The sequence below is a fragment of the Xenopus laevis genome, chromosome 8S (assembly GCF_017654675.1).
Source record: "Xenopus laevis strain J_2021 chromosome 8S, Xenopus_laevis_v10.1, whole genome shotgun sequence".
Classification (NCBI taxonomy): domain Eukaryota; kingdom Metazoa; phylum Chordata; class Amphibia; order Anura; family Pipidae; genus Xenopus; species Xenopus laevis.
The window spans coordinates 99728114-99751908 of NC_054386.1; the positions used below are offsets into that span (position 1 = coordinate 99728114).

The following is a 23795-nucleotide window of genomic DNA, read 5'->3' on the forward strand; positions in this document are numbered from 1 at the left end:
TCTCAGCTGGCCAACCCAACAGTGAGGTTGACGATTCTCTAGTAGTTGAAACAAAGCTGCTTCCCCTTCTATAAGAAATGTTTCATATCTAGGGGTAATGTTCACTGAAAGGTTTAGACCAGGTGTAGTAACCCATAGCAACCAAATCAGATAGAAATAACTTTGATTATAAGCACAAGGCCCTGACCACCCTGAAGTCTCCTCGGCTGGCCAACCCAACAGCGTGGTTGAAGATCATCTAGTTATTGAAACAAATCTGCTTTTCCTTCTATAGAATGTGTTTCATATGTAGGGGTAATGTTCACTGCAAGGTTTAGACTGGGTGTAGTAACCCATAGCAACCAAATCAGACAGAAATAACTGATTATAAACACAAGGCCCTGACCACCCTGAAGTCTCCTTGGCTGGCCAACCCAACAGTGCGGTTGAAGATCCTCTAGTTGTCGGAACAGGTTAGCCTCCTTTGATATGAGATGTGTTTTACATCTGGGGGTATTGTTATTCTGCAAAGTTTACACCGGGTCCAGTAACCCATAGCAACCAATAAAGATGGAAATTGCCATAATTCTAAGAACACAACCCCAGCTCAGCCATCCAGCTGTGTCAGCGTCTCTGCAACTTTTCTTTTTCTCCCTTTCACAGTTTACTTCCCCTTCACAACCTGCTTATTCCTCAATCCCGCCAGCTGCAACTGACCGTTGTGGACATTGTGTTTACACTGTGATGCACATAAAGCAAATGCGTGTCTCTAAAGTGCCTTGTCTGCATCATATCTGTGCGTGCGTGTGTCCGAGCCTGACTCGCTGGCTAATCCTCCTGATGCCACGACTAATACAGGAATCTGGCCTCGGGTGTATAAAATAAATGGCAGTCCAACTGTTGTTTTATATACAGATTACAGCTGTTGTGCTCTCGAAACATGGAAAAATGGAAAGATCTGGGCAGAAATTCAAAAGTCTGTTTCTGCAGTGGGTGAAAAACCTCTTACTAAGGGACGATAGGACCTACTCCTTATAAGGGAAGAGACGGCTTCCAATTGTAAGAAATGTATAGTCTGCCCCGTCACCTGTATTATTTATAAGCACTGTGCAGATGGGCGAGATCCATAAGGAAAATGCACCAAAACAAGGGATGGAGTCATTCTTACACTGTCCCTGCCTTTCAGTTGCTATTTGAGGGCATTATCAGAACCACATCACAGGCAGCCATATAAGGATCTAGGCCAGACCCACTTTCATTCTCCCTCGTCATCAAGAGCGGAGCACAAGATAAAAGGACTGGCTCATGAATTTGTCCAACCATGCATGTAAGCTTCCCACACAAAGTAAGGTGAGTGGTACACACAGAAGGAGTAACCACAGATGTAGCCTGCTCAGACCAAGAGTAAGATGAGTGGTACATACAGAAGGAGTAACCGCAGATGTAGCTTGCTCAGACCAAGAGTAAGGTAAGTGGTACATACAGAAGGTGTGTAGTAACAACAGATGTAGCCTGCTCAAACCAAGAGTAAAGCTCCCCATAGACGCGACGATTCTTCTTGCCGAACGATCGATTTTAGGGAAGCCCGACCAATCCTTCGAAATTATCGTGCGGTTAGTGGGATTCGAACGATCGTACATCTTACGATTTTTCGTCCGACATCTGTCAGAAAGTTGATCGGCCAGGTCAAAAAATCATTGTCGGTCCCAGTGAAATGTATCTATGTTTGCAGGGCCAAGCAGCTCCCCTTTGTTTTCCTGCCAAATTGGTCTTTTTAGTTGATGGTCAATTCGTACGATCGTTCTGAGAAGATCGTGGTCTCACAATGAGGATCTGATCTTTTAAAAATCTCAACATCTATGGCCAGCTTAAGATGAGTGGTACATACAGAAAGAGTAACCACAGATGTAACCTGCTCAGACCAAGAGTAAGGTGAGTGGTAATTTGACCGATCTGGTTGCCAGGGCTCAAATTCCCATAGCAACCATGGATTTATTTGAATAAATGTCTGGAATATGAATAGGAGAGGCCTGAATAAAAAGATAAGTGAGAATAAAAAGTTGCAATAACAATACATTTGTAGCCTTACAGAACATTTATTTTTTAGATGGGGTCAGTGACCCCCATTTGAAAGCTATAAAGAGTCAAATAATTAAAAAGATATAAAAAATGATGGCCAATTGAAAAGATGCTTAGTATTGGCCACTCTATAATACAGTATAGAACCTGTTATCCAGAATGAACTGATCTTTCTGTAATTAGGATCTTCATACCTTAAGTCTACTAGAAAATCAAACTCCTGCACTGGGATTATCAACGTCTGCAGTTTATATTTATCTTTCCTTTAGACAGCTTTGGAGGTAATGCTGGAAACATACATTTAAGTGGCACATACTGATATAAAGCTTTGCTGCTGAAGATTCTTTGGTGCAAAGTGAGAAAAATTCTTACCTATTTAGATTTTAGGGGGGATCTAAGCATTAAAATACTTACATGTTACTACTGGTCCTTTAAATTGCAATGTTACTAGACCTATAAGAGTATGATGGAGTAAGTACTCCCTCTAGTGGCTACAGCTCCACCACTTCACCGTCTCATAGATGTTGCTATAAGAAGAATCCTCACCAAATCTTTCCGGTCCAAGCTCTGCCCCCCAAAAGTCTGCAGTCCAAGTCAGTTTGGCATTAGTTTCCAGTTTTTTATTGGCAGTTTTGATATTATTAATATTTCTTATTGCACAGCTGTCAGACTTTACATCTTAATAGAGATCTGGTTGCCAGGGCTTAAAGGGGTGATTCACCTTTACGTTAACTTTTAGTATGTTATAGAATGGCCAATTCTAAGCAACTTTTCAATTGGACTTCATTATTTATTTGTTTTTATACTTTTCGAATTATTTGCCGTCTTCTTCTGGCTCTTTCCAGCTTTTAAATGGGGGTCACTGACCCCTTAAAATAAACAAATACTCTGTAAGGCTAGAAATGTATTGTTATTGCTACTTTTTATTACTCATCTTTCTATTCAGCCCCTATCCTATTTAATATTCCCTGGTTTCTAGAGTAATTTCGACCCTAGCAACTAAACTGCTGACATTGCAAACTGATCAGCTGCTGAATATAAAGCTAAATAAATCAAAAACCACAAATAATAAAACATGAAAACCAATCGCAAATTGTTTTAGAATCTCACTCTCTACATCATACTAAAAATGAACTCAAAGGTGAACAACCCCTTTAATTATTTGCCTTCTTCTGACTCTTTCCAGCTTTCAAATGGGGGTCACCGACCACCATCTAAAAACAAATGCTCTGTAAGGCTATAAATTTGTTGTTATGGTTACTTTTTATTACTCATCTTTCTATTCAGTCCCTCTCCTATTCATATTCCAGTCTCTTATTCAAATCAGTGTTTGGTTGCTAGGGTCATTTTGATCCTAGCAACCAGATTTCTGAAATTGCAAACTGAATAAGTCAAAAACCACAAATAATAAAAAATGAAAACCAATTATAAATTGTCTCAGAATATCCCTCTCTACTTTATACTAAAAGTAAATTTTAGGGTAGAGACACGCTCAGATTCGGGGAGATTTAGTTGCGACTAGGGATGCACCGAATCCAGGATTCGGCCTTTTTCAGCAGGGTTCGGATTCGGCCGAATCCTTCTGTCCGGCCGAACCGAATCCTAATTTGCATATGCAAATTAGGGGCAGAGAGGGAAATCACGTGACTTTTTGTCACAAAACAAGGAAGTAAAAAATGTTTCCCCTTCCCACCCCTAATTTGCATATGCAAATTAGGATTCGGATTCGGTTCGGTATTCGGCCGAATCCTTCGTGAAGGATTCAGGGGTTCGGCCGAATCCAAAATAGTGGATTCGGTGCATCCCTAGTTGCGACTAATCTCCCCGAACTGCCTCCCGCCGGGTAGAATGTAAATCGCCAGCGAGATGGCACTCGGAGTGATTCGTTACCTGAAATCAACCGAAATTTCCTCGTGAGGCAACTCTGGAAAACGAAGCAGACCGATTGCCATCCCGCCGGCGATTTACATTCTAGCCGGCGGGAGGCAGTTGGGGGAGATTAGTCGCCCCAAAGAAGAGGAGATTTGTCACTGGGCGACTAATCTTCCTGAATCTGAGCGTGTGTCTCTGCCCGTAAGGTGAACAAGCTCTTTAATTATTCCAGCAACTGGGTAGCAGTTTAATAGTCAGAGCAGAACATGAATAGTAGGACTGAACAGTAATGTAAGTAATAACAAATCCCAATCAAATTAAAGACTTACTGTTATTTTGTTTTATGGTTGCCGCGGTCAAGGACCCACCGACAACAAAATAGGGAATATAAATACCATAAAAATGAAGCCTAATTAAAAAGCGATATATAATAAGTCCATCTATAACATACTACATGGTGTATTATACAGTTACATGGGGATGGGAGGCCCCACTTCTGCCCTGTGACTGCAAAGATTCATGCCCGCAACTGTCACTCCTGAATCTCCAATAGGTGCAAAGCTTTCTAGTACCCCATTGAGCCTAGTAACTCATAGCAACCAATCAGCAGGCAGAATTACTAGTCTCCTGCCTAAATACAAACAGCTGGTTGCTATGGATTATTAGACCTGGGAAACCATTGTTTCACACACTTTGATCTTCCCTCTGTATCTTTTTCAGTTTCATTGAAACCCCCATCTTTGTTACAGATTAACCCCCTACTCCCTCTATACGCTATTTGCATGCCTGTAAATCTTTAACAGTGGGGTTTATTTTCAGGATACGGCCAAAGGTCAAACTCCAGCCCAGGCTTCTCTACAGGACGGACGCTGCTTCCAGACAGAAACACAGACACGTTTTATCTCACGGATAGCGTCCCTTTAATAGCTCCGATAAAGGGAAGTGCCGTCTCCATTAAAACGGATGATATTTGTACCAGTCGACTCATCCGATTGGTCGGCAGGAGAAGGCGGTACAACCCAGCAACTAATTCTATAGAAATAGGAATAAATCCGGCATCTTGGAATTTCATAATAAATTAAACAAACCGCTTTCTCTTCCATCCTCGTCCTTTTCACGCACACGTATAAAAATGTCCCGCTCCCTGCACTTTACCGACCCGATCGGGCGCATGTTCGGAGGCTCTCAGTAGTACCAGTGCATTTTACAGCATTTTCACTTAAAAAGAAAAAATTCCTTGTAAACTTTTTGCCTCCTTAAAAAAAATATAAATTAAAATATATGAAGAGTAGAAAGCAACGCTGAGGGCGGGGTCAGAGTTTAAATATCTCATCCTCGTGATCTCTGATGGTGGAGGCGCGGGTGGTGATGGTTAGCGGCACAGGTCCCAGGAGAGAGCGCTGTTGGGTTTGCGGGGAGTTTTGCCTCGAGGGGGTGCGGTTACCCTGATACCCGGGTGCTCCGCCTGGCGTTGATTCTTCTGTGGCGCTGGAAAGTATAGAAATAATGGTAATGGCAAATGTTACCGTTTTTTTTTTTGATTTTGCTCAACTTATTCAGGCTCAACTACTATTTGAGACTATGTGTTAGAGTCCAGCAGACCTGCTCTCTAACCCACACACCTGTAGTTTCCATCAAGCATCTGCCAACCTGAACCTGTCTCACCAATGGGTCTCCCACAACCCACCTGCCCATGGCAGAAAACAGGAAGTGACATCAGTGTTGGTAGCGGGAGAAACACAGGGAAACTGGAAGTGACATCATCAAAAAGCCACATCATCAGGACATTCGAACTTTACAATTTGGCTTCATTTTTAGGGAGCTACCCTAATTTGCCTCACTCTCACCCAGAACCCCAATTAACAGCCTAGTTACCCTTTCAAAGGTAAGTAACGTGGTTTATACACTATAAGGACCCTGCAAAGAGCCATCTTCTAGCTTAACAACACGCATGCAAGTACAAGGTCATTAAAGGAATTGTTCAGTGTTAAAAAAAAAAAACTGGGTAAATAGATAGGCTGTGCAAAATAAAAAATGTTTCTTATATAGTTAGTTAGGCAAAAATGTAATGAATAAAGGCTGGAGTGAGTGGATGTGTAACATAATAGCCAGAACATTACTTCCTGCTTTTCAGCTCTCTAACTCTGAGTTAGTCAGTGACTATAAGGGGGGCCACATGGGACATAAGTGTTTAGTGAGTTTGTAATGGATCCTCAGCATTCAGCTCAGATTCAAAAGCAACAGTTATGGCCCATGTGCCCCCCCCCCTCAAGTCTCTGATTGGTTACTGCCTGGTAACCAATCAGGGGAAAGCAAGAGAGCTGAAAAGCAGGAAGTAGTGTTCTGGCTATTATGTTACACATCCAGTCACTCCAGCCTTTATACATTACATTTTTGCCTAACTAACTATATTAGATACATTTTTTATTATCTATTTACCCAGTTTTTATTTTTATACTGAACTGTTCCTTTAAGCCCAATAGCTGAGAATTTAAGTAGCAGAGTGGGTTGGTGGCTGCCATGTCTTAGTTAAATAACACCAATCATGTATTGTAACATAACTCAGGCTTTGTTAAAGGCCAACTATCCCTAATGCATTGTTTCCAGCAGGTCATACCCACAAGCAACCTATGAGTAAGTGCCCATCCTAGGCACAAAACGCATTAGGCTTATGTATGTTCTAATAAAGTCTTTTTAACTTTATAAATACTTGGGCTACTGCTTTAGTAGTATGAGGTCTCTTTTTTTTTTATTCTGCTCATACTCACAAGGACTCTCCTTCCCGGAGTTTCTTCACTGCCGCCCTCTTGGAGACACGGATGTTGGTGTCCAACCTGCTCATGAAGTCAACGGGCGACATCTCATCCTTCTGGACAACATGGTGCCGGCTCTTCTGCTTCTCTCCCTTCTCCGGCTGCTTCACAGGAGACCCTTCAGTCTCTGAACCCTCTTGAGAATTCTGGTCATCGGAGAGATCTGATTGGCCGGCCGTCGCTGGGATGTAAAGGGATTTCTTGAGGAATATGGAGTCGTTAGTATAAAGCCTGTTGGCTCGCTTGATCTGCTCCATCTGTGGACAGACACCATGTATTTGTAACTGGTCAGATTAAAGGATAAGTAAACCTTTAAAATAAGCGAATGTAAAATTGATGAGAGTGCTATTCTAAGCAATTTTGTAATGTACATTCATTATTTATTTTGTTTTCATTCCAAAATATTAAGGGATACATGTACTGTTAATATGAATGAATTTTGTTACAACAGCGCCACCTGCTGGTCAGTTTCCCACCAGTCTGACCAGCAAGTAGTCAAGGAAGTTGTCAGGAGAGAGAAAGAGGCTGATGTTCTTCTGCTTAAGAAAGATGTGAGAAAGGTTTCTAATTTTATTCCTAAGCAGAAGAACATCAGCCTCTTTCTTTCTCCTGACAACTTCCTTGACTACTTGCTGGTCAGACTGGTGGGAAACTGACCAGCAGGTGGCGCTGTTGTAACAAAATTCATTCATATTAACAGCACATGTATCCCTTAATATCTTGGAATTAAAATAAAAAAATAATGAATGTACATTACAAAAGTGCTTAGAATAACACTCTCATCAATTTTACATTCACTTATTTTAAAGGTTTACTTAACCTTTAATAAACTCTGGTTAAAAGAAAAATTCAAATGGGCCAACTGAGGCCAGAAATCGCCAATGTATTTACAAAAAGTCTCAATCTAACCATTTGCCTTGTCATCAATCCTCTGTGCGTTTAAGGGGATTTTCCTACAGCGCAGTTGTGTAAAGGGGAAGCAGTGACTAGAAAAGAGGGCCTTATTCTTTCTGGCTGACTGTCAGCTCCCCAGCTAACAGAGTGCAATACTGGTGCTTCTAGGCTCAGCTATACCCAGTGTCCTGCCAGTCTTTCCTACTCCTCCCTCTATGTACCCAGTATCCTGCCAGTCTTTCCTACTCCTCCCTCTATGTACCCAGTATCCTGCCAGTCTTTCCTACTCCTCCCTCTATGTACCCAGTATCCTGCCAGTCTTTCCTACTCCTCCCTCTATGTACCCAGTATCCTGCCAGTCTTTCCTACTCCTTCCTCTATGTACCCAGTATCTTGCCAGTCTTTCCTACTCCTTCCTCTATGTACCCAGTATCCTGCCAGTCTTTCCTACTCCTCCCTCTATGTACCCAGTATCCTGCCAGTCGTTCCTACTCCTCCCTCTATGTACCCAGTATCTTGCCAGTCTTTCCTACTCCTTCCTCTATGTACCCAGTATCCTGCCAGTCTTTCCTACTCCTTCCTCTATGTACCCAGTATCTTGCCAGTCTTTCCTACTCCTTCCTCTATGTACCCAGTATCCTGCCAGTCTTTCCTACTCCTCCCTCTATGTACCCAGTATCCTGCCAGTCGTTCCTACTCCTCCCTCTATGTACCCAGTATCTTGCCAGTCTTTCCTACTCCTTCCTCTATGTACCCAGTATCCTGCCAGTCTTTCCTACTCCTTCCTCTATGTACCCAGTATCTTGCCAGTCTTTCCTACTCCTTCCTCTATGTACCCAGTATCCTGCCAGTCTTTCCTACTCCTTCCTCTATGTACCCAGTATCCTGCCAGTCTTTCCTACTCATTCCTCTATGTACCCAGTATCCTGCCAGTCGTTCCTACTCCTCCCTCTATGTACCCAGTATCTTGCCAGTCTTTCCTACTCCTTCCTCTATGTACCCAGTATCCTGCCAGTCTTTCCTACTCCTTCCTCTATGTACCCAGTATCCTGCCAGTCTTTCCTACTCCTTCCTCTATGTACCCAGTATCCTGCCAGTCTTTCCTACTCCTCCCTCTATGTACCCAGTATCCTGACAGTCTTTCCTACTCCTTCCTCTATGTACCCAGTGTCCTGCCAGTCGTTCCTACTCCTCCCTCTATGTACCCAGTATCCTGACAGTCTTTCCTACTCCTTCCTCTATGTACCCAGTATCCTGCCAGTCTTTCCTACTCATTCCTCTATGTACCCAGTATCCTGCCAGTCTTTCCTACTCCTCCCTCTATGTACCCAGTATCCTGCCAGTCGTTCCTACTCCTCCCTCTATGTACCCAGTATCTTGCCAGTCTTTCCTACTCCTTCCTCTATGTACCCAGTATCCTGCCAGTCTTTCCTACTCCTTCCTCTATGTACCCAGTATCCTGCCAGTCTTTCCTACTCCTTCCTCTATGTACCCAGTATCCTGCCAGTCTTTCCTACTCCTTCCTCTATGTACCCAGTATCTTGCCAGTCTTTCCTACTCCTCCCTCTATGTACCCAGTATCCTGCCAGTCTTTCCTAGTGATACTTTATACCATGGATAAGAAGAATAAAATGACAGTGACTAGTGTTGGTACCAGTATTACTACTGAGTCTTGGTGGGATAACTGGTGATAGTTAGTGGTGTCATTCCCCCCAGGAGTCATAAACCAAAACCAAACCAGACTAGTTTTTGAGGAGGAACATTTCCATCTCTGTATCCACGGCCTGTTTATCAGACAGCAGCTTTATTTGAAGCCAGTCGCTGATAACATGCTGAGGGGTTGGTTGAAGGGTGGGACAGGGAAGACAATCACTCTGGGGCAGCGGGGGAAGGTAAATAAATGTCCATAGGACACTGTGTAACATCTGTTAGATATTAGTAATGTGTATGTCCAACATGCAGCCCTACAGCAACTCCCGGCACCCTCCATACAAAGTAAATAAGCCAGTGAAGGCGCAATACTCACAGAGACGCCGTATCTCAGTGCCAGACCTTGCAGGGTGTCCCCGGGCTGGACCTGATGTTCCAACTTGCGGATCTGGGCTGGAGAATAAGTCGTCTGGACTAAACTGCCGTAGGAACGAGTCCTGGCTCCATGGAGGAGTCTGGTGTCTCTGTGTCCAGAGTTGGAAGCCATGGCTTGTGATTACAGAGCACAAAGGGGAAGTTAATGTTACATTTTCTTACTGGGAAGAACTGGAGGCAGAGCAGGACTCAGTCACATGCTGGGCTACTAATTCAATCAGACTGAAAGAGACAGACCATTCATTAGTATCACATGACAGCACTGACAGGGGGTTTGTCCAAAAGGAAAGGTTTGGGCTACAAAATGCCCCAGAAACCACTCAACACAGACCCACAGGCATTCAGCTGGTGCTCAACACAGGCAAACACTCAACAGCCACCGATACACGCCCCAGCAGCTGGACAGAGGTGATAACAGCAAGGCATGCCGGGAGCAGTAGTGCGGCGCACGCTCTGACTCATGATTCGCCGGCCTCTCGCAACTACATGTCCCAGCATGCCCGGACTCCGCCTCTCCGCTCTGACGCTACAAGGACTTTCCGGAAATGAAACTACATATCCCGTGAGGCCCCAGAAAGGAGTACGGTGGCCGCGCAGGGTTATAGGTGGAATAGAGAGAAATCTACATAACTGGGGGATGACTTTGATGAGAGGAGCCAGTTGAATGTGCTAAAAGTACGGGGGTGATTGGCTTTGCTTCAGTCAACTGCAGGGTGCGCAGTAAAAAAAGAGAAAAGTGATTGGTTGCCATGGGTTACAGCAGGGTTTATCAATCAGCCCCAGTGTGTGAGTGGGCGGAGATTATTATATCCTGGACTAGTGAAGTCTCCTGCCAAATATAATCCTCTCAGTCTCATTGGCAGTTATATGTGGCAGTCTCTGTTACCATAGTAACCACCCTGGTCACAGACTCTCCTCTCACCCACTCCTCCTACAGGTCAGCAGCGGTATTACTGCAACAAGCTGGAGCACAAGATTGAGATTCAGAGGTGCCATTTTCATTTTGTAGATGCAGGAGAACAGCTGTGTGCAAACTAACAACTTAGGGGCTGTTCCTGCTGAATTGTGCTTAGTACAGGGAATACCTATGCTGCCATAGTTTTATGGGATCTCTCTGTATAGACTATGAGCAAACTTAGGGACTGTTCCTGCTGAATTGTGCTTAGTACAGGGAATACCTATGCTGCCATAGTTTTATGGGATCTCTCTGTACAGACTATGAGCAAACTTAGGGGACTGTTCCTGCTGAATTGTGCTTAGTACAGGGGAATACCTATGCTGTCATAGTTTTATGGGATCTCTCTGTACAGACTATGAGCAAACTTAGGGACTGTTCCTGCTGAATTGTGCTTAGTACAGGGAATACCTATGCTGCCATAGTTTTATGGGATCTCTCTGTACAGACTATGAGCAAACTTAAGGGCTGTTCCTGCTGAATTGTGCTTAGTACAGGGAATACCTATTTATACCTACCTTTAACTGTGGTGTGGGATCGGGGTGGACGAGTCCCAGAAAATTTTATTGTACGGGGCCCCGTGATTTCTAATGGCGGCCTTGGTTCTTACTCTTTACACAGGTAGTGGCAATTCATTCCAGTCTAAGTCAAAGCATTTTGGCCCTTGCATGGGGCCCCACGCCGTGGCTTCACACACCTCCGTTGCATTGCAAGTGGCAGTTGTACAAGCCAGGGAACGAGTGTACCCCACTACTCACCCTCCTCTCTTCCCCCACAGCTCTGGGTGGATACGGGGTGAAACTGGTAAGTGGGTGAAGGATGAGAATGTTAAATTTGATTGAGATGAAGAGGAACTTTCCTGACTGGCGGCTTCCCAGTATGATCTGACAGTTGCAGCAGATACAGCATTATTGTACTGTAATACTAAAGCAGCTATTGAGGCCATTGAACTTACCTTCCTAAACAGGGAATCCACAGAACTTATTTATAGTGGAAATGTGGTTTGGTGCTAGTTATGGGCAGTACAGCTTGGTGGGCAGGAGTAACCCCCTAATGTTAAGAGACGGGGCAAATTCAAATTTCAATTTCTTCTGCTGTCCTGCATTACCAATACTGTCCATCAGAGGGCACTGCCGCGCCAGCATCCAGTCTCAGATGTGATTCCCAGTCCCTTGGCATCTTTCTGTGCCCTCCATGAAACTGAGACTCCTTGTTACTATAAATGCTTTAAGGGGCACATCTCTAGTGCGTTGTCCATTGGATTAGAGCCTGACTCTGAAACCTGAACCATATGCATATACATGGGCATTTATATCCACTATTCATCTAGGCCCAGCCCCTTCCCAGAATTGAGGCAGCTCTGTCAGTTGCACTTCCCCTTTAACCACAGCTGTATATTATGTATATTCTGGGGTTTATAAGAACAGGGTGATTGAGTAGCAGATGAGAGGGGGTGACTGTGCTTGCTGAGACCCCCCCCCACTCACACACTGAAGCCTTGGCCCTCACCATCTGCTGATTCTCCATTATATAAATACACCCCATGACCTCACGGGCCGAGAGCCGAGCAGCAGTGTCTTTTTATAGACCAAGGAGCCTGCAGACGTGTAAAGGAGCCCAGGGCAATAAATGCACTTGGCTACAGGGAGTCCTCCCCCGCTAGGCTCTATGAAAGCACAGGCCCCGGAGTATTAATCATGTGTCAGACTAACTGGGTTGCCAGCACCTGTTTTGTCAAATGTTTTAAAGGGCAAGTCAAGTTTGAGTAGAGTTAAGTCTTGGGTTATTGTCCACTTTCATGGCAAGGGATCTATGCTCAAGCGAGGATCTAGAATGAATTCTGTATTCATTGAGTTCAAAGTCACTTTATTTACATCTTTATTTAAATATAAGGTATTTTCCCAAACCCTTGGTATTTACGTCGGTTCAGCACCTTTGCAGCCTTCGGCATGACGTTGTGAGGGTTAAAGTGCAGCCTGTAAAGAGAGAAGGTGCCGTACATGTAGAAGGGGTTGGGGCTTAAGATGGAGTTGAGCAGGAGTGGGGCTTATGATAGTGTTGAGCAGGGGTCTGGCTTAAGATGGAGTTGAGCAGGGGTGGGGCTTAAAATGGAGTTGAGCAGGAGTTGGGCTTAAGATGGAGTTGAGCAGGGGTGGGGCTTAAGATGGAGTTGAGCAGGGATGAAGTGTTGAGTCTTGGGTGTATCTGAGGGGGCCACATAGGAGATAAATTACATATTGGGGTAGGAACATATATACAAGGTTAAAGACCTCAGGTGTGCCCTATTTATTCCAGTTTAAAGTCTCCTGCACATGCTCAGGGAAAGAACTGCAATGAGCACATGGGGCCCTCCGTCCAATGAATGGGCTGCACACAAATGTGACATCACAGAACAGACCCTAATAATTAGCTACGGAAGAACATTGATATTTTTTCGAGAATCAACAGGGCGATGGATTCCTTAGACCTTCTTCTGCTTGCGACCTGAAAACAAAATAATAGGAGGTTACACACTCCTGCTGCTGAGGTCATAAGGAGTCTGAACCAATAAAAATATATGTCTCCAGAATGGCAATTGGTCCAATGCTTACATTCACTTTATACAATGAATATCATAAGCCTTGTATTTAGGAACATGCTAAAATAGCACCCGGCCCTTTCTTAAAACTATGCATTGTATCTGCCAATACCACTGTTTCAGGGAGGAGTCTCTGTAGTCATGGAGATGCTTTCTACATCCAATCTTTTGTTTTGTTATTGTATGTAGTTTCTTGTTTCCGTATGATGAAGCTTATCTTAGATTTTAATTTTCGCTATAGTTCTCCTTTAAATAAGACACACACAGGGAGACTACACTCCACCCTAAGGTCACATGGTGCTAATTAGGAACCCTTGTCATGTGAGGGTCAGTACAAATACTTACGAAGCTCCAGGTTCCTTGTTATGGCCGTGGCAGCTCGGGCTCTTGGTCCTTGTTGTGTGAAGTGATAGCCAAACCGTACGATGGAAGGGCAATTCTCCAGCATTGAGGCCATCTCCATCTCAACTGTATCTCCCAGGTTCTGGCGCTAGAGGACAGGAGAGTGGAAAATGTATCAGGCAGGGTCCAGTCTTACCTACATAGATTAAGATGAGCATCAGACACAATGAAATAGTATTGGATCCAGGTGGAGTTACCTGGTTGTCCACCTTGAGCTCGGAGAGTGTATTGTTGCTTCTCATGGCCTGGAGAACAGCCAGCATCCCGGCATTTGTAATAAAGTTGGATTCAATGTTCAGACTTTGAAGGGTCTTGTTCTCTTTCAGCATTTCTGCCACAGCCTGGGGGCAAAGAGGTGGCAGTTTTATCTTACAATGAGAGTAAAGAGTCGGAAAGAAGAAGAAGAAGGTAGTGCAAACTCACATAGGCTACAGGGTCATTGCTACGCGTGGCCACCATGGTCAGAGTTGTGACGTGGCTGTTGGTTTTCATGGCCTGGCAAATCTCCTTTAGCGTTGGGACAGGAATGTCCTGCAGAGAGAGCGTCCATTATTCACTTCACCGTATTTTGTAGCCCCCGTATTTGGTGTGAACGGGCCACTCACCTTGATATTATTCAGATTCACCTCCACTAGGTCTGAGGCGTTGCTCTGGATTTTTTTCAAAGTCTCTTCCACATTGGTGGGATTTGGGGGTTCATCTGGGACTTGTTTGTATGTGTCTGGCTTAACCACACCTGAAGGAGAAGACACACAACTAGGGTTTCCATCTGCCTGGTTTCTGAATAGAACTTTCTGGTCTTCAGAGAGTTCTCTTAGGTCTTCTGATCTTTTGAAGCCACCTTGAACCATGCTCTGTCTACACTTGACCCCACGATGCCAAAAACCCATTTAATCAACGCCAACTAAATTCCAAGTTTTAGGCAAAGACCTTCCATTTCTAAACAACCTCAGCCAATCACAACTTGTCCTCCATTCCATTATTCTGAACCACTGCCCCATTTATTTCACCTAATGCCAATGTACCCGAACCAACTCAAGAGCTTGGTAAATGCAGAAAGCATTTCAACACACTTCTCAAATAGTTCCTTCCTCCTCCTCAACTCATTTAGACTTTCAAGCTTAAAGCTCGAGACTAGGGACAAAACTGTCCAGAAAAATTCCCGGAGATGCTTCCTGCATCAGTCATTTAGCCCTCTTTTTTTGCAGTACTTACTGTTGATGCCCTCCTTATTCATTATGATCCCAGAGGTAATAGCGTCGTAGTACTGTTTGTTACTCATGAGAGTGTACATGCCCAGGATAGCTGCAGGGAAAGGCAAAAACACAGTTATAATGGGGCTCAGGCTGGCGCCGCAAAATTTAGCTGAAACACAAAATTTTAAATAAAATCAAAGTTGCCCAAAATTTCATTGACCTCACTGAGACCTTCAGGCATAAACTGCCGAGCCATAATAAAGTGGTGGATTGGGGGGTATTCAAGTGACAGAAAAGCCAAATATCATGATATGGGTAAAACTTTTTGGAATCTGCTACCCCCGTACCTAGTTGTTAGGAGAAAAAGTTGCAAGTTGCAGTATCAAGCTGCTTCACCGAGATCTGCTGAGCGCGTAGAATTGGAGACATGTGGATAAAGCGTTCGAACACAAGAGTGTGCAGCACAGTAAAAATATAATTTATATATTGGGCTTTACTGGGGAACATCCCTATTTATCTCAACCAGGTCAAATAAAACGGGTTCTGATCTTCAGTCTTTCATCGGCTGCTGAATGTCACGTCGAACAGACCATGTAATATGGAGTTATCCTAAAGCCCTGGCTTATTTGGAATTTGAAGGGACCAGAAATTGTCTCAGCACCCCAAAATGTAAGCGAACTTATAAGGTCAACTTCATTTTTGAGGGCCGACTCCTCAGCTACCTGTATCTTGAAAACAACACCTAAAAGATGGCACTTTTTAAAAAATGGGTGGTGTTTGTACACATTGGGGTGTGAAACCTGGTAGATTGAGTTCAAGGCAACGTTGATTAATTAAGAAGACCTAGGCACATATGCAATACCCTATATATCATATGATAGTATTAACTGCAGTAGTCATTTACTTCCTCCATTCCTACCTGCAATGTCACACATCTCCGCATCGGTGGCATTGGCCAAAGCCTCCTCCAGCTCTGGCTCTAATGTGATCTGCTCTTCTTTGGGGATCTCACGTTTGGCATGTTTGGGTATAAAAGCTTTTCCTGTGGCATGAAAATGGAACATTTATAGTTGACAATGTCACAAATACACATGAACGGAAGACCATTGAGCCATTGAGAAGATATTTCCTCCAGGATTCTCTTTAGACTTAGAGATTGGCAACTGGTTTGGTAAGATGCCCAAACAAGCATATCTGTTTTTGGTTTATCCACCCTAAAATGGCTCAATCATGTGGATTGCAAGTGGATCAAAGTAGGACACTATCCAGACTCATTGGAAGAGAGCCCCATCAGTGACTCAAAGTGGTCCTCACTGGACAGGTGATGGATATCTGAGCAATCTCAATTCAGATACCAGTTGTTCTAGTCCCATAAAAAGAACACTAAGCTGCCACCAGAAATGTATCCTTTTATCAAATTACCCTTGGATGCTATGGCCAGTGCTACAACAATGCCACCAGAAGTATGATGTTCTACATGGAGCTGAGGAGAAACGTTGACTTACCTTTTTTCTCCCCAGTGAAAGGTACCAGGTCATCTCTTTCCTGGTACTCTATGGCTTCCTTCTCCAGGTGCTGTAAGAGGGCATCCCTGTCTAGTGGCCCAGTCGAAGTCTTTGTGGTTTGGTTTTTCTGACGCATGCCTGCTGGCAGAAGGATGTTCTGGAGAAAAAGAAAATCAAGATCAGCAAGTAGTTTTAAAAGGTTAAGTTGTACCTTAAATGTAATGGTGGCCAATGGTCAACACCATCAGTTGTCCTCTGCGTCAGCCAGTTGTCAGTATATTTTCCATAGTGGAAGTGTTTAAGGTTATGAGGTCTAAAGTCCCAGGACATATGAATGGAGATACATGGATGTATCATATTGCATGCAGGGTAGTGCCACTCACAGATAGTGATGAGAGGATTTTTTCACCAGCCATGGATTTGCAGCGAAATTCTGAATTTCGCCATGTCATAATTCGCCATGGAAAAATTCACAGAGTACAAACATCCATAAGAAAATGCATTTTGACCAAAAAGTCGCCATAAGAAAAAACGCCCATTGGCTAATGCATTTTGACAAAAAATTCCCATTGACTTTAATGCATTAGGACAAAAAAAGTCTCCATAAGAAAAAACGCCCATTGACTTTACAGGCAGACACACGCTGCAATTCGGGAAGATTAGTCGCCCGGCGACAAATCTCCTCTTCTTCGGGGCGACTAATCTCCCCGCTAGAATGAAAATCGCCAGCGGGATGGCACTTGGAGCACTTCATTTTCCAAAGTTGCATCACGGGGAAACTTCAGGCGACTTTGGAAAACGAATTGCTCCGAGTGCCATCCGCCGACAATTTTCATTCTAGCCGGCTGGAAGGCAGTTTGGGAAAATTAGTCGCCCTGAAAAAGAGGACATTTTTTGCCGGCCGACTAATCTCCCTATTAGCCCTTCTGTCTCAGCCCTAATGCATTAGGACAAAAAAAGTCTCCATAAGGAAAAACACCCATTGAATTTAATGCATTAGGACAAAAAAAGTTGCCTTGAGAAAAAACGCCTGTTGACTTCAATGCATTAGGACAAAAAAGTCGCCATAAGAAAAAACACCAATTGACTTTAAGGGTTGGGGCAGACGAGCAGATTCAGGGAGATTTAGTCGCCTGGTGACTAATCACCTCTTCTGCGTGGCGACATTCTCCCCGAATTGCCTTCCGTCTGCTTGAATGAAGAATCTCCAGCGCTAATACACTCGCGGCGCGTCGATTTCCCAAGTTGCCCGAAGTTTGCCCGAGGCAACTTCAGAAATCGAAGCGCCGCGAGTGTATTAGCGCTGGAGATTCTTCATTCAAGCATACATAAGGCAGACAGAAGGCACTTCTGCTCGTCTGCCCCAACCCTAAGGCATTAGGACAAAAAAGTCGCCATAAGAAAAAACGCCCATTGAATTTAATGACAACTGTGTTTGTGTTTAGGGGGTTCATGTTGTGAGGTCCCAGTTTATAAAAATGTTGTTGTGTAGATCAGCAGGTCCTACCTCTGGGTCCATCTCCTGGAGCTCATAGTCCAGCTGAGCAAGTTCCTCGGGGGACATGGCCTTCATGAGCTCATCCTCATCTACATCCCGGTACTTCTCCAGCTCCTTCTGGTAAGACATGTTGGTGCTGGTGGTGAGCACAAGTGACAGCCCCTCCTTGATGGAAAGACACATGGACAGATTGTCAGCTTTTGGGTCGGGCTCTTCTATTACACCTGTGCATTACACTCCCTTTACAGCCAGGTCAGTATATAGTAAGCTCATATGGCACCCATAACAATATGGCACCTACCTATGTGTATAAATAAAATATCCATAGAAATAATATTCTCTACGCACAGTTGTACCATGATGGTCGCTGCGCTCCTTTAAACGGATTCTGTCATGATTTGTATCTCAGGTCATCTTGCCTGGTCATGTGCTTTCAGAAAGAGCCAGCACTTTAGGATGGAACTGCTTTCTGGCAGGCTGTTGTTTCTCCTACTCAATGTAACTGAATATGTCTCAGTGGGACCTGGATTTTACTATTGAGTGTTGTTCTTAGATCTACCAGGCAGCTGTTATCTTGTGTTAGGGAGCTGCTATCTGGTTACCTTCCCATTGTTCTGTTGTTTGGCTGCTGGGGGGAAAGGGAGGGGGTGATATGACTCCAACTTGCAGTACAGCAGTAAAGAGTGACTGAAGTTTATCAGAGCACAAGTCACATGACTGGGGGCAGCTGGGAAACTGACAATATGTCTAGTCCCATGTCAGATTGTAAGCAACAGTCCTGCCCTGCTTTATGGCAGCTGAGATTCTAGCTATCTGTATAACAGAACATTCTGTCCCAGTGGCTGCACAGATCCTATCTGATCCCCATTGTAAGCAGCAGTCCTGTCCTGCTTTATGGCAGCTGAGATTCTAGCTATCTGTATAACAGAACATTCTGTCCCAGTGGCTGCACAGATCCTATCTGATCCCCATTGTAAGCAGCAGTCCTGTCCTGCTTTATGGCAGCTGAGATTCTAGCTATCTGTATAAGAGAGCAGTGGCTGCACAGATTGTGATGCTCTGCAGTAATTAGGGTGCATTAAAGAATGAAAAGTGACAGTTGGGAGCTGATAGGATTCCATGAGTTGTGCCACTTACAGTTCCACACAAAGTACCTATTTCCCCTACATTAATGTCGGTATCAGACTCTGGGTAATTCCAGGCCTCTCACAGCAGCGAGACACCAAGGCTGCAGCAGGTTATTTTGGAGGATGCCCCTGTATTCACCCCGCTGGTTGCACACTTGACTGTATGGATTTATAAGCAGGACAAGGTGTTTGGGTGAAGCCTCTCAGGAGGAGGCAGTGGTGCTGGAGGGCAGGGTGTAGGGTATCGGAGCAGAAGCAGCTGTCAGTCAAACTGGGCAGAGAGAAACTCTCCAGTTCCGACGATGAGAGAATTGTCAGACCAGTTACATTGCCCAGTAACCCTCCCCCCCCACACAAAGACAAGCACCCCCTCATCTACAGACTTGTATTAGTTAATGTGTGTTGGAGTTGCCATATTGCTTCATGCCCCCGATCAGCAATAACTTTCCACCTACTGTATGGGAATGACTCTTGTGTTACTGAGGAATAAAACTCCTGTAAACTAAGAATCTGTTGTCTTATAAATCCAGAACCTGGTAGAGCAGAGACCCATTCGGGGTGGGACACGGGACGTTTGGATCACTGCTCTTTATCTCTGACTTTATCATCTGGGATGATTTTCTCATAAGGATCACGGTACTGACACGTCGCTCAGAGGGAGGTACATGGGAGTTGGACTGGTGCATCACAATCGATTCCAGCGGCCCCTTGACTCTACCTATCCTGATATACAGAAAAGGATATTGAAGGTCCCGGTGGTCCGCTTTCTCTGCCGGTCCACAAAATTGTCTGTTCTCCCTCAGACTCGTAATGAAATTCAAATCGTATTGTGGGGAGGACCAGCGCTTTTGCTAATGAGCTGATAGCACTACCTCTCCAGATATCCAATCACAGCAGGATGAGCCCCTGTCCAATCACAACATGACCTGCTACTATATAATTTACAATGTGTTGTTTGACTCCAAAGCCCCAGTGCCCTGGACCAGAATAACACTATGGACCTGTCTCAGAAATATCTACAAGAAGGTACATTGTATAGTAGTGATCTTATGTCTGCTGCCACCGGGGGCGCTGAGGAGACACAGCTGCGAAAGAGTTGGAAAGAGGAAGAAAGGGAAAGAATAAGGAAAGTCATGGGATGGGAAGGAATAAGGAAAGTCATGGGATGGGAAGGAATAAGGAAAGTCATGGGATGGGAAGGAATAAGGAAAGTCATGGGATAGGAAGGAATAAGGAAAGTCATGGGATGGGAAGGAATAAGAGTGCAAAGGGGAAGGGCAAGGGAAGAAATCAAAAAGGGAAGAAAAGGAAGGAACTGGATGGGAAAGGGAGGAATAGTGTCAGGAAAGGAATGGGGAAAACAGAAGAAATAGGAAGCAATAAGGAAAGAAATGGAAAGGAAAATAATGGAATTGGGATGAGAGATGAAAGAAATAAGGAATGGAAAGAGCATGGGACAAATGTGAAAAAGATGGGATAGGAAGGGAAGGAATAAGTAAGGAAAGGCAAGGGGTGGGAAGGAATATTTAAAGGGAAGAGGTGGGAAGGAAATGTAAGGGGTGGGAGCGAATAAGAAAGATATGGGAAGGAATAAGGAAGGAAATGGATGGGAAGGAACAAGGAAGGAAAGGCAAGAGATGGGAAGAGATAATGAAAGGTGAGGGGTGGGAAGGAATAAGGAAGGAAAGGTGAGAGGTGGGAAGGGAAGGAATAAGAAAAGCAATGAAAGAGGGTGAAAGATGGAAGAAGCAGACAGACAGACAGATGGAGAGGAGAAATCTGGAAATTGAGGGAAAAGGGAGGAGGGTGAATAAGGCCAAACAGTTGGGAGAGGGAGACTGTACAAATAAAAGGAGGGAGGACAGAATATGCCTTACAGTTTTGAATTTTCATTACAGAACATTCTGTCCCAGTGGCTGCACAGATCCTATCTGATCCCCATTGTAAGCAGCAGTCCTGTCCTGCTTTATGGCAGCTGAGATTCTAGCTATCTGTATAACAGAGCATTCTGTCCCAGTGGCTGCACAGATCCTATCTGATCCCCATTGTAAGCAGCAGTCCTGTCCTGCTTTATGGCAGCTGAGATTCTAGCTATCTGTATAACAGAACATTCTGTCCCAGTGGCTGCACAGATCCTATCTGATCCCCATTGTAAGCAGCAGTCCTGTCCTGCTTTATGGCAGCTGAGATTCTAGCTATCTGTATAACAGAACATTCTGTATTAGTATCACACACAGTATATGAATCAAGGGGTTGCCGTGTTGTTATCCTTTCGTTGTGCAGAGAAGCCGTGAGAAAAAGTGAGAGTCAAGAGATTATCCAAAGAGCTTACTGTCCCAAAACACAGAGTCGGGGGTGTGACCCAGTGAGGGATTATAGCGTTACTTACGCACGGATGAATTGCATTGGCTCTCCCCAAACACACACAGTGCTCTCTATTCTGTATCTGCAGAACTTGTCCCTCTGATAAAATATGCACTCGAAAAATTCCTTGGATTTAAGAGTAGGACTATTTGCATCACATATATATAAATATATATATATATATATATACACACACACACACACACCCCCAAAGTGGCTCTTTATGTCATTAACTCAGTGTATTTGCAATCCCTGCCATAAAGCAAAACAGCAGTGCTGTACTTTAGCCAGACAGGAAGTAGAGACAATTATATATATATATATATATATATATATATATATATATATATATATATATATATATATATATATATATATATATATATATATATATATATATATATATATATATATATATATAAGATTCAGAATGATGCCTATGGAATATAAAAGGCAGGTATGAGCAAGAAGCAAAAGTAATAGATCCACTTTAGGCCCCTCCCCCACCATGGCAGCTGCCACTGTTTACCAAGAGTTACAACTGAGTAAATAACAAGGAGGGGGGGGGACACAAGGACTCGGCCCTTCACATCACCATTTTGTTGCTACTGTATTTTTTTCCAGCATTGCTGTTTATTAATCAGTACAAATACATGCCGCAGGCTGCACTGGATTCTAAGATGCCATGTAACATGCAGCGCAACTGATAACCCACGAGTTGGAATAAAAGGGGATTTTTTTTCCCCAGTCTGTGATCGGAATCCCTCAATTCAACTTCTCAGAAACACATGTCCCCTTTGGAATTGAAACAATGTGGTTGCTAGGGTCCCATATACCCTAGCAACCATGGTTTAAATGACAGACTGTAAGAAGAATAAAAAGAACAATAAAACACTCAGACGGTGTTCCAAATATTCTCAGGTTAGAGAAGGGTCAACTCATTTAAAGAAGAGGGGGGTTCACCTTACAGTTAAATTTTACTATGTAACAGAAATTCTAAACCACTTTTCAATTGGTCTTCATTATTTATTTTTTCTAGTTTTTGAATTATTTGCCTTTTTCTTCTTTCACAGACCCCATCTAAAAAACAAATACTCCATAAGGTTCCAAATGTATAGTTATTGTTACTTTTTATTCCTCATCTTTCTATTCAGGCCTCTCCTATTCATATTCCAGTCTCTTATTCAAATCAGTGCACGGTTGCTAGGGGAATTAGGACCCTAGCAACCAGATGGCTGAAATTACAAACTGGAGAGCTGCTGAATAAAAATCGAAATAACTCGAAAACCACAAATAATAAAAAATGAAAACCAATTGCAAATTGTTTCAGAATATCACTGTCTACGTCATACCAACAGTTAATTTAAAGATGAACAACCCCTTTAAAAACAAAAAATATTAGAGTCTTAACTGCAATTTGTCAATATAATGTCGACACACACATTAATTATAAAATATATACAGGTATGGGACCTGTAATCCAGAATGCTCGGGACCCGGGTTTTCCAGATAATGGATCTTTCCATAATTTGGATCTTCATAGCTTAAGTCTACTAGAAAATCATATAAACATTAAATAAACCCAATAGGCTGGTTTTGCTTCCAATAAGGATTAATTATATCTTAGTTGGGATCAAGTACAAGCTACTGTTTTATTATTACTGAGAAAAAGGAAATAATTTTTACAAATCTGGATTATTTGATTATAATGAAGTCTATGGGAGATGGCCTTTCTGTAATTGGAGCTTTCTGGATAACAGGTTTCTGGAAAACAGATCCCATACCTGTATATACTTTCCCTTTAACGGCCTCCAGCATTTCACCCGGTGTAACATTTGGGCTAATAATAGTCCCCGTAGGTAGCAGAACAATATTACCTGGAATATTTATATTTAGGGCAGAATTGGGTCCTGGTTAACCCTTTGCTCTGCAGTAGTTGGAAGGAAGGCGCCTATAATAAAGTGAAGGTGTAAAGCAGCGAGTGATCCTGAAGTGGAAGTGATCTCTTCACTCACAAAGGAATATCACAAATGAGCTGAATTAAAGCAGAATAACCCAGACATAAAGCAGCTGCAAGGGGCTTCCCTATAGAACATCTGCAATAATCTCATTATTATTATTATTATGGCTGGAGGCAACCCCAGTGCAAGGCCTGTAAGGGGCCCCAGTATCAGCTGCAGAGAGTTATAAATTCTCAAGCCCTTTGGGGCCCCTTACTTGCCCCCCATACTTACCTTGTGGCTTCTTTGCTGCTGTGTGAGGGGTCCCGTGTGAGCTGCAACAAGGGGACAGTTTGGTTGGGGTGGGACTCTTGTCATTGCGCTGCAGCTGCTGCTCACGTCAGTCTCACACAGAGACACCTAGTGGCCGACACAATGAACTGCAGCTAAAATAGAATTCATTAAGGGAACTAGTTATGTGTCTGTAGTTATTAGTAACATGCACAGA

General features: G+C 43.6%; 2 protein-coding genes across 2 annotated transcripts; both read right to left on the reverse strand.

Annotated features, from left to right (window-relative positions):
- Window positions 1-4831: 4831 nt before the first annotated feature.
- lysmd1.S (LysM, putative peptidoglycan-binding, domain containing 1 S homeolog) lies at window positions 4832-10118 on the reverse strand. Its single transcript, NM_001095266.1, is given in 3 exon segments — window positions 4832-5418; window positions 6699-7000; window positions 9664-10118. Coding segments are annotated over 3 exon segments (648 nt in total). The 5' UTR covers window positions 9835-10118; the 3' UTR covers window positions 4832-5243.
- Window positions 10119-12526: 2408 nt separating this feature from the next.
- tmod4.S (tropomodulin 4 S homeolog) lies at window positions 12527-23688 on the reverse strand. Its single transcript, XM_018233509.2, has 10 exons — window positions 23582-23688; window positions 17866-18021; window positions 16359-16515; window positions 15773-15895; window positions 14873-14962; window positions 14263-14393; window positions 14081-14188; window positions 13855-13998; window positions 13601-13745; window positions 12527-13161 (listed from the first exon to the last, which is right to left on the reverse strand). The coding sequence occupies exons 1-10, from the start codon at window positions 23663-23665 to the stop codon at window positions 13139-13141; spliced, it is 1161 nt and encodes a 386-aa protein (XP_018088998.1). The 5' UTR covers window positions 23666-23688; the 3' UTR covers window positions 12527-13138.
- Between the last annotated feature and the right edge of the window lie 107 nt (window positions 23689-23795).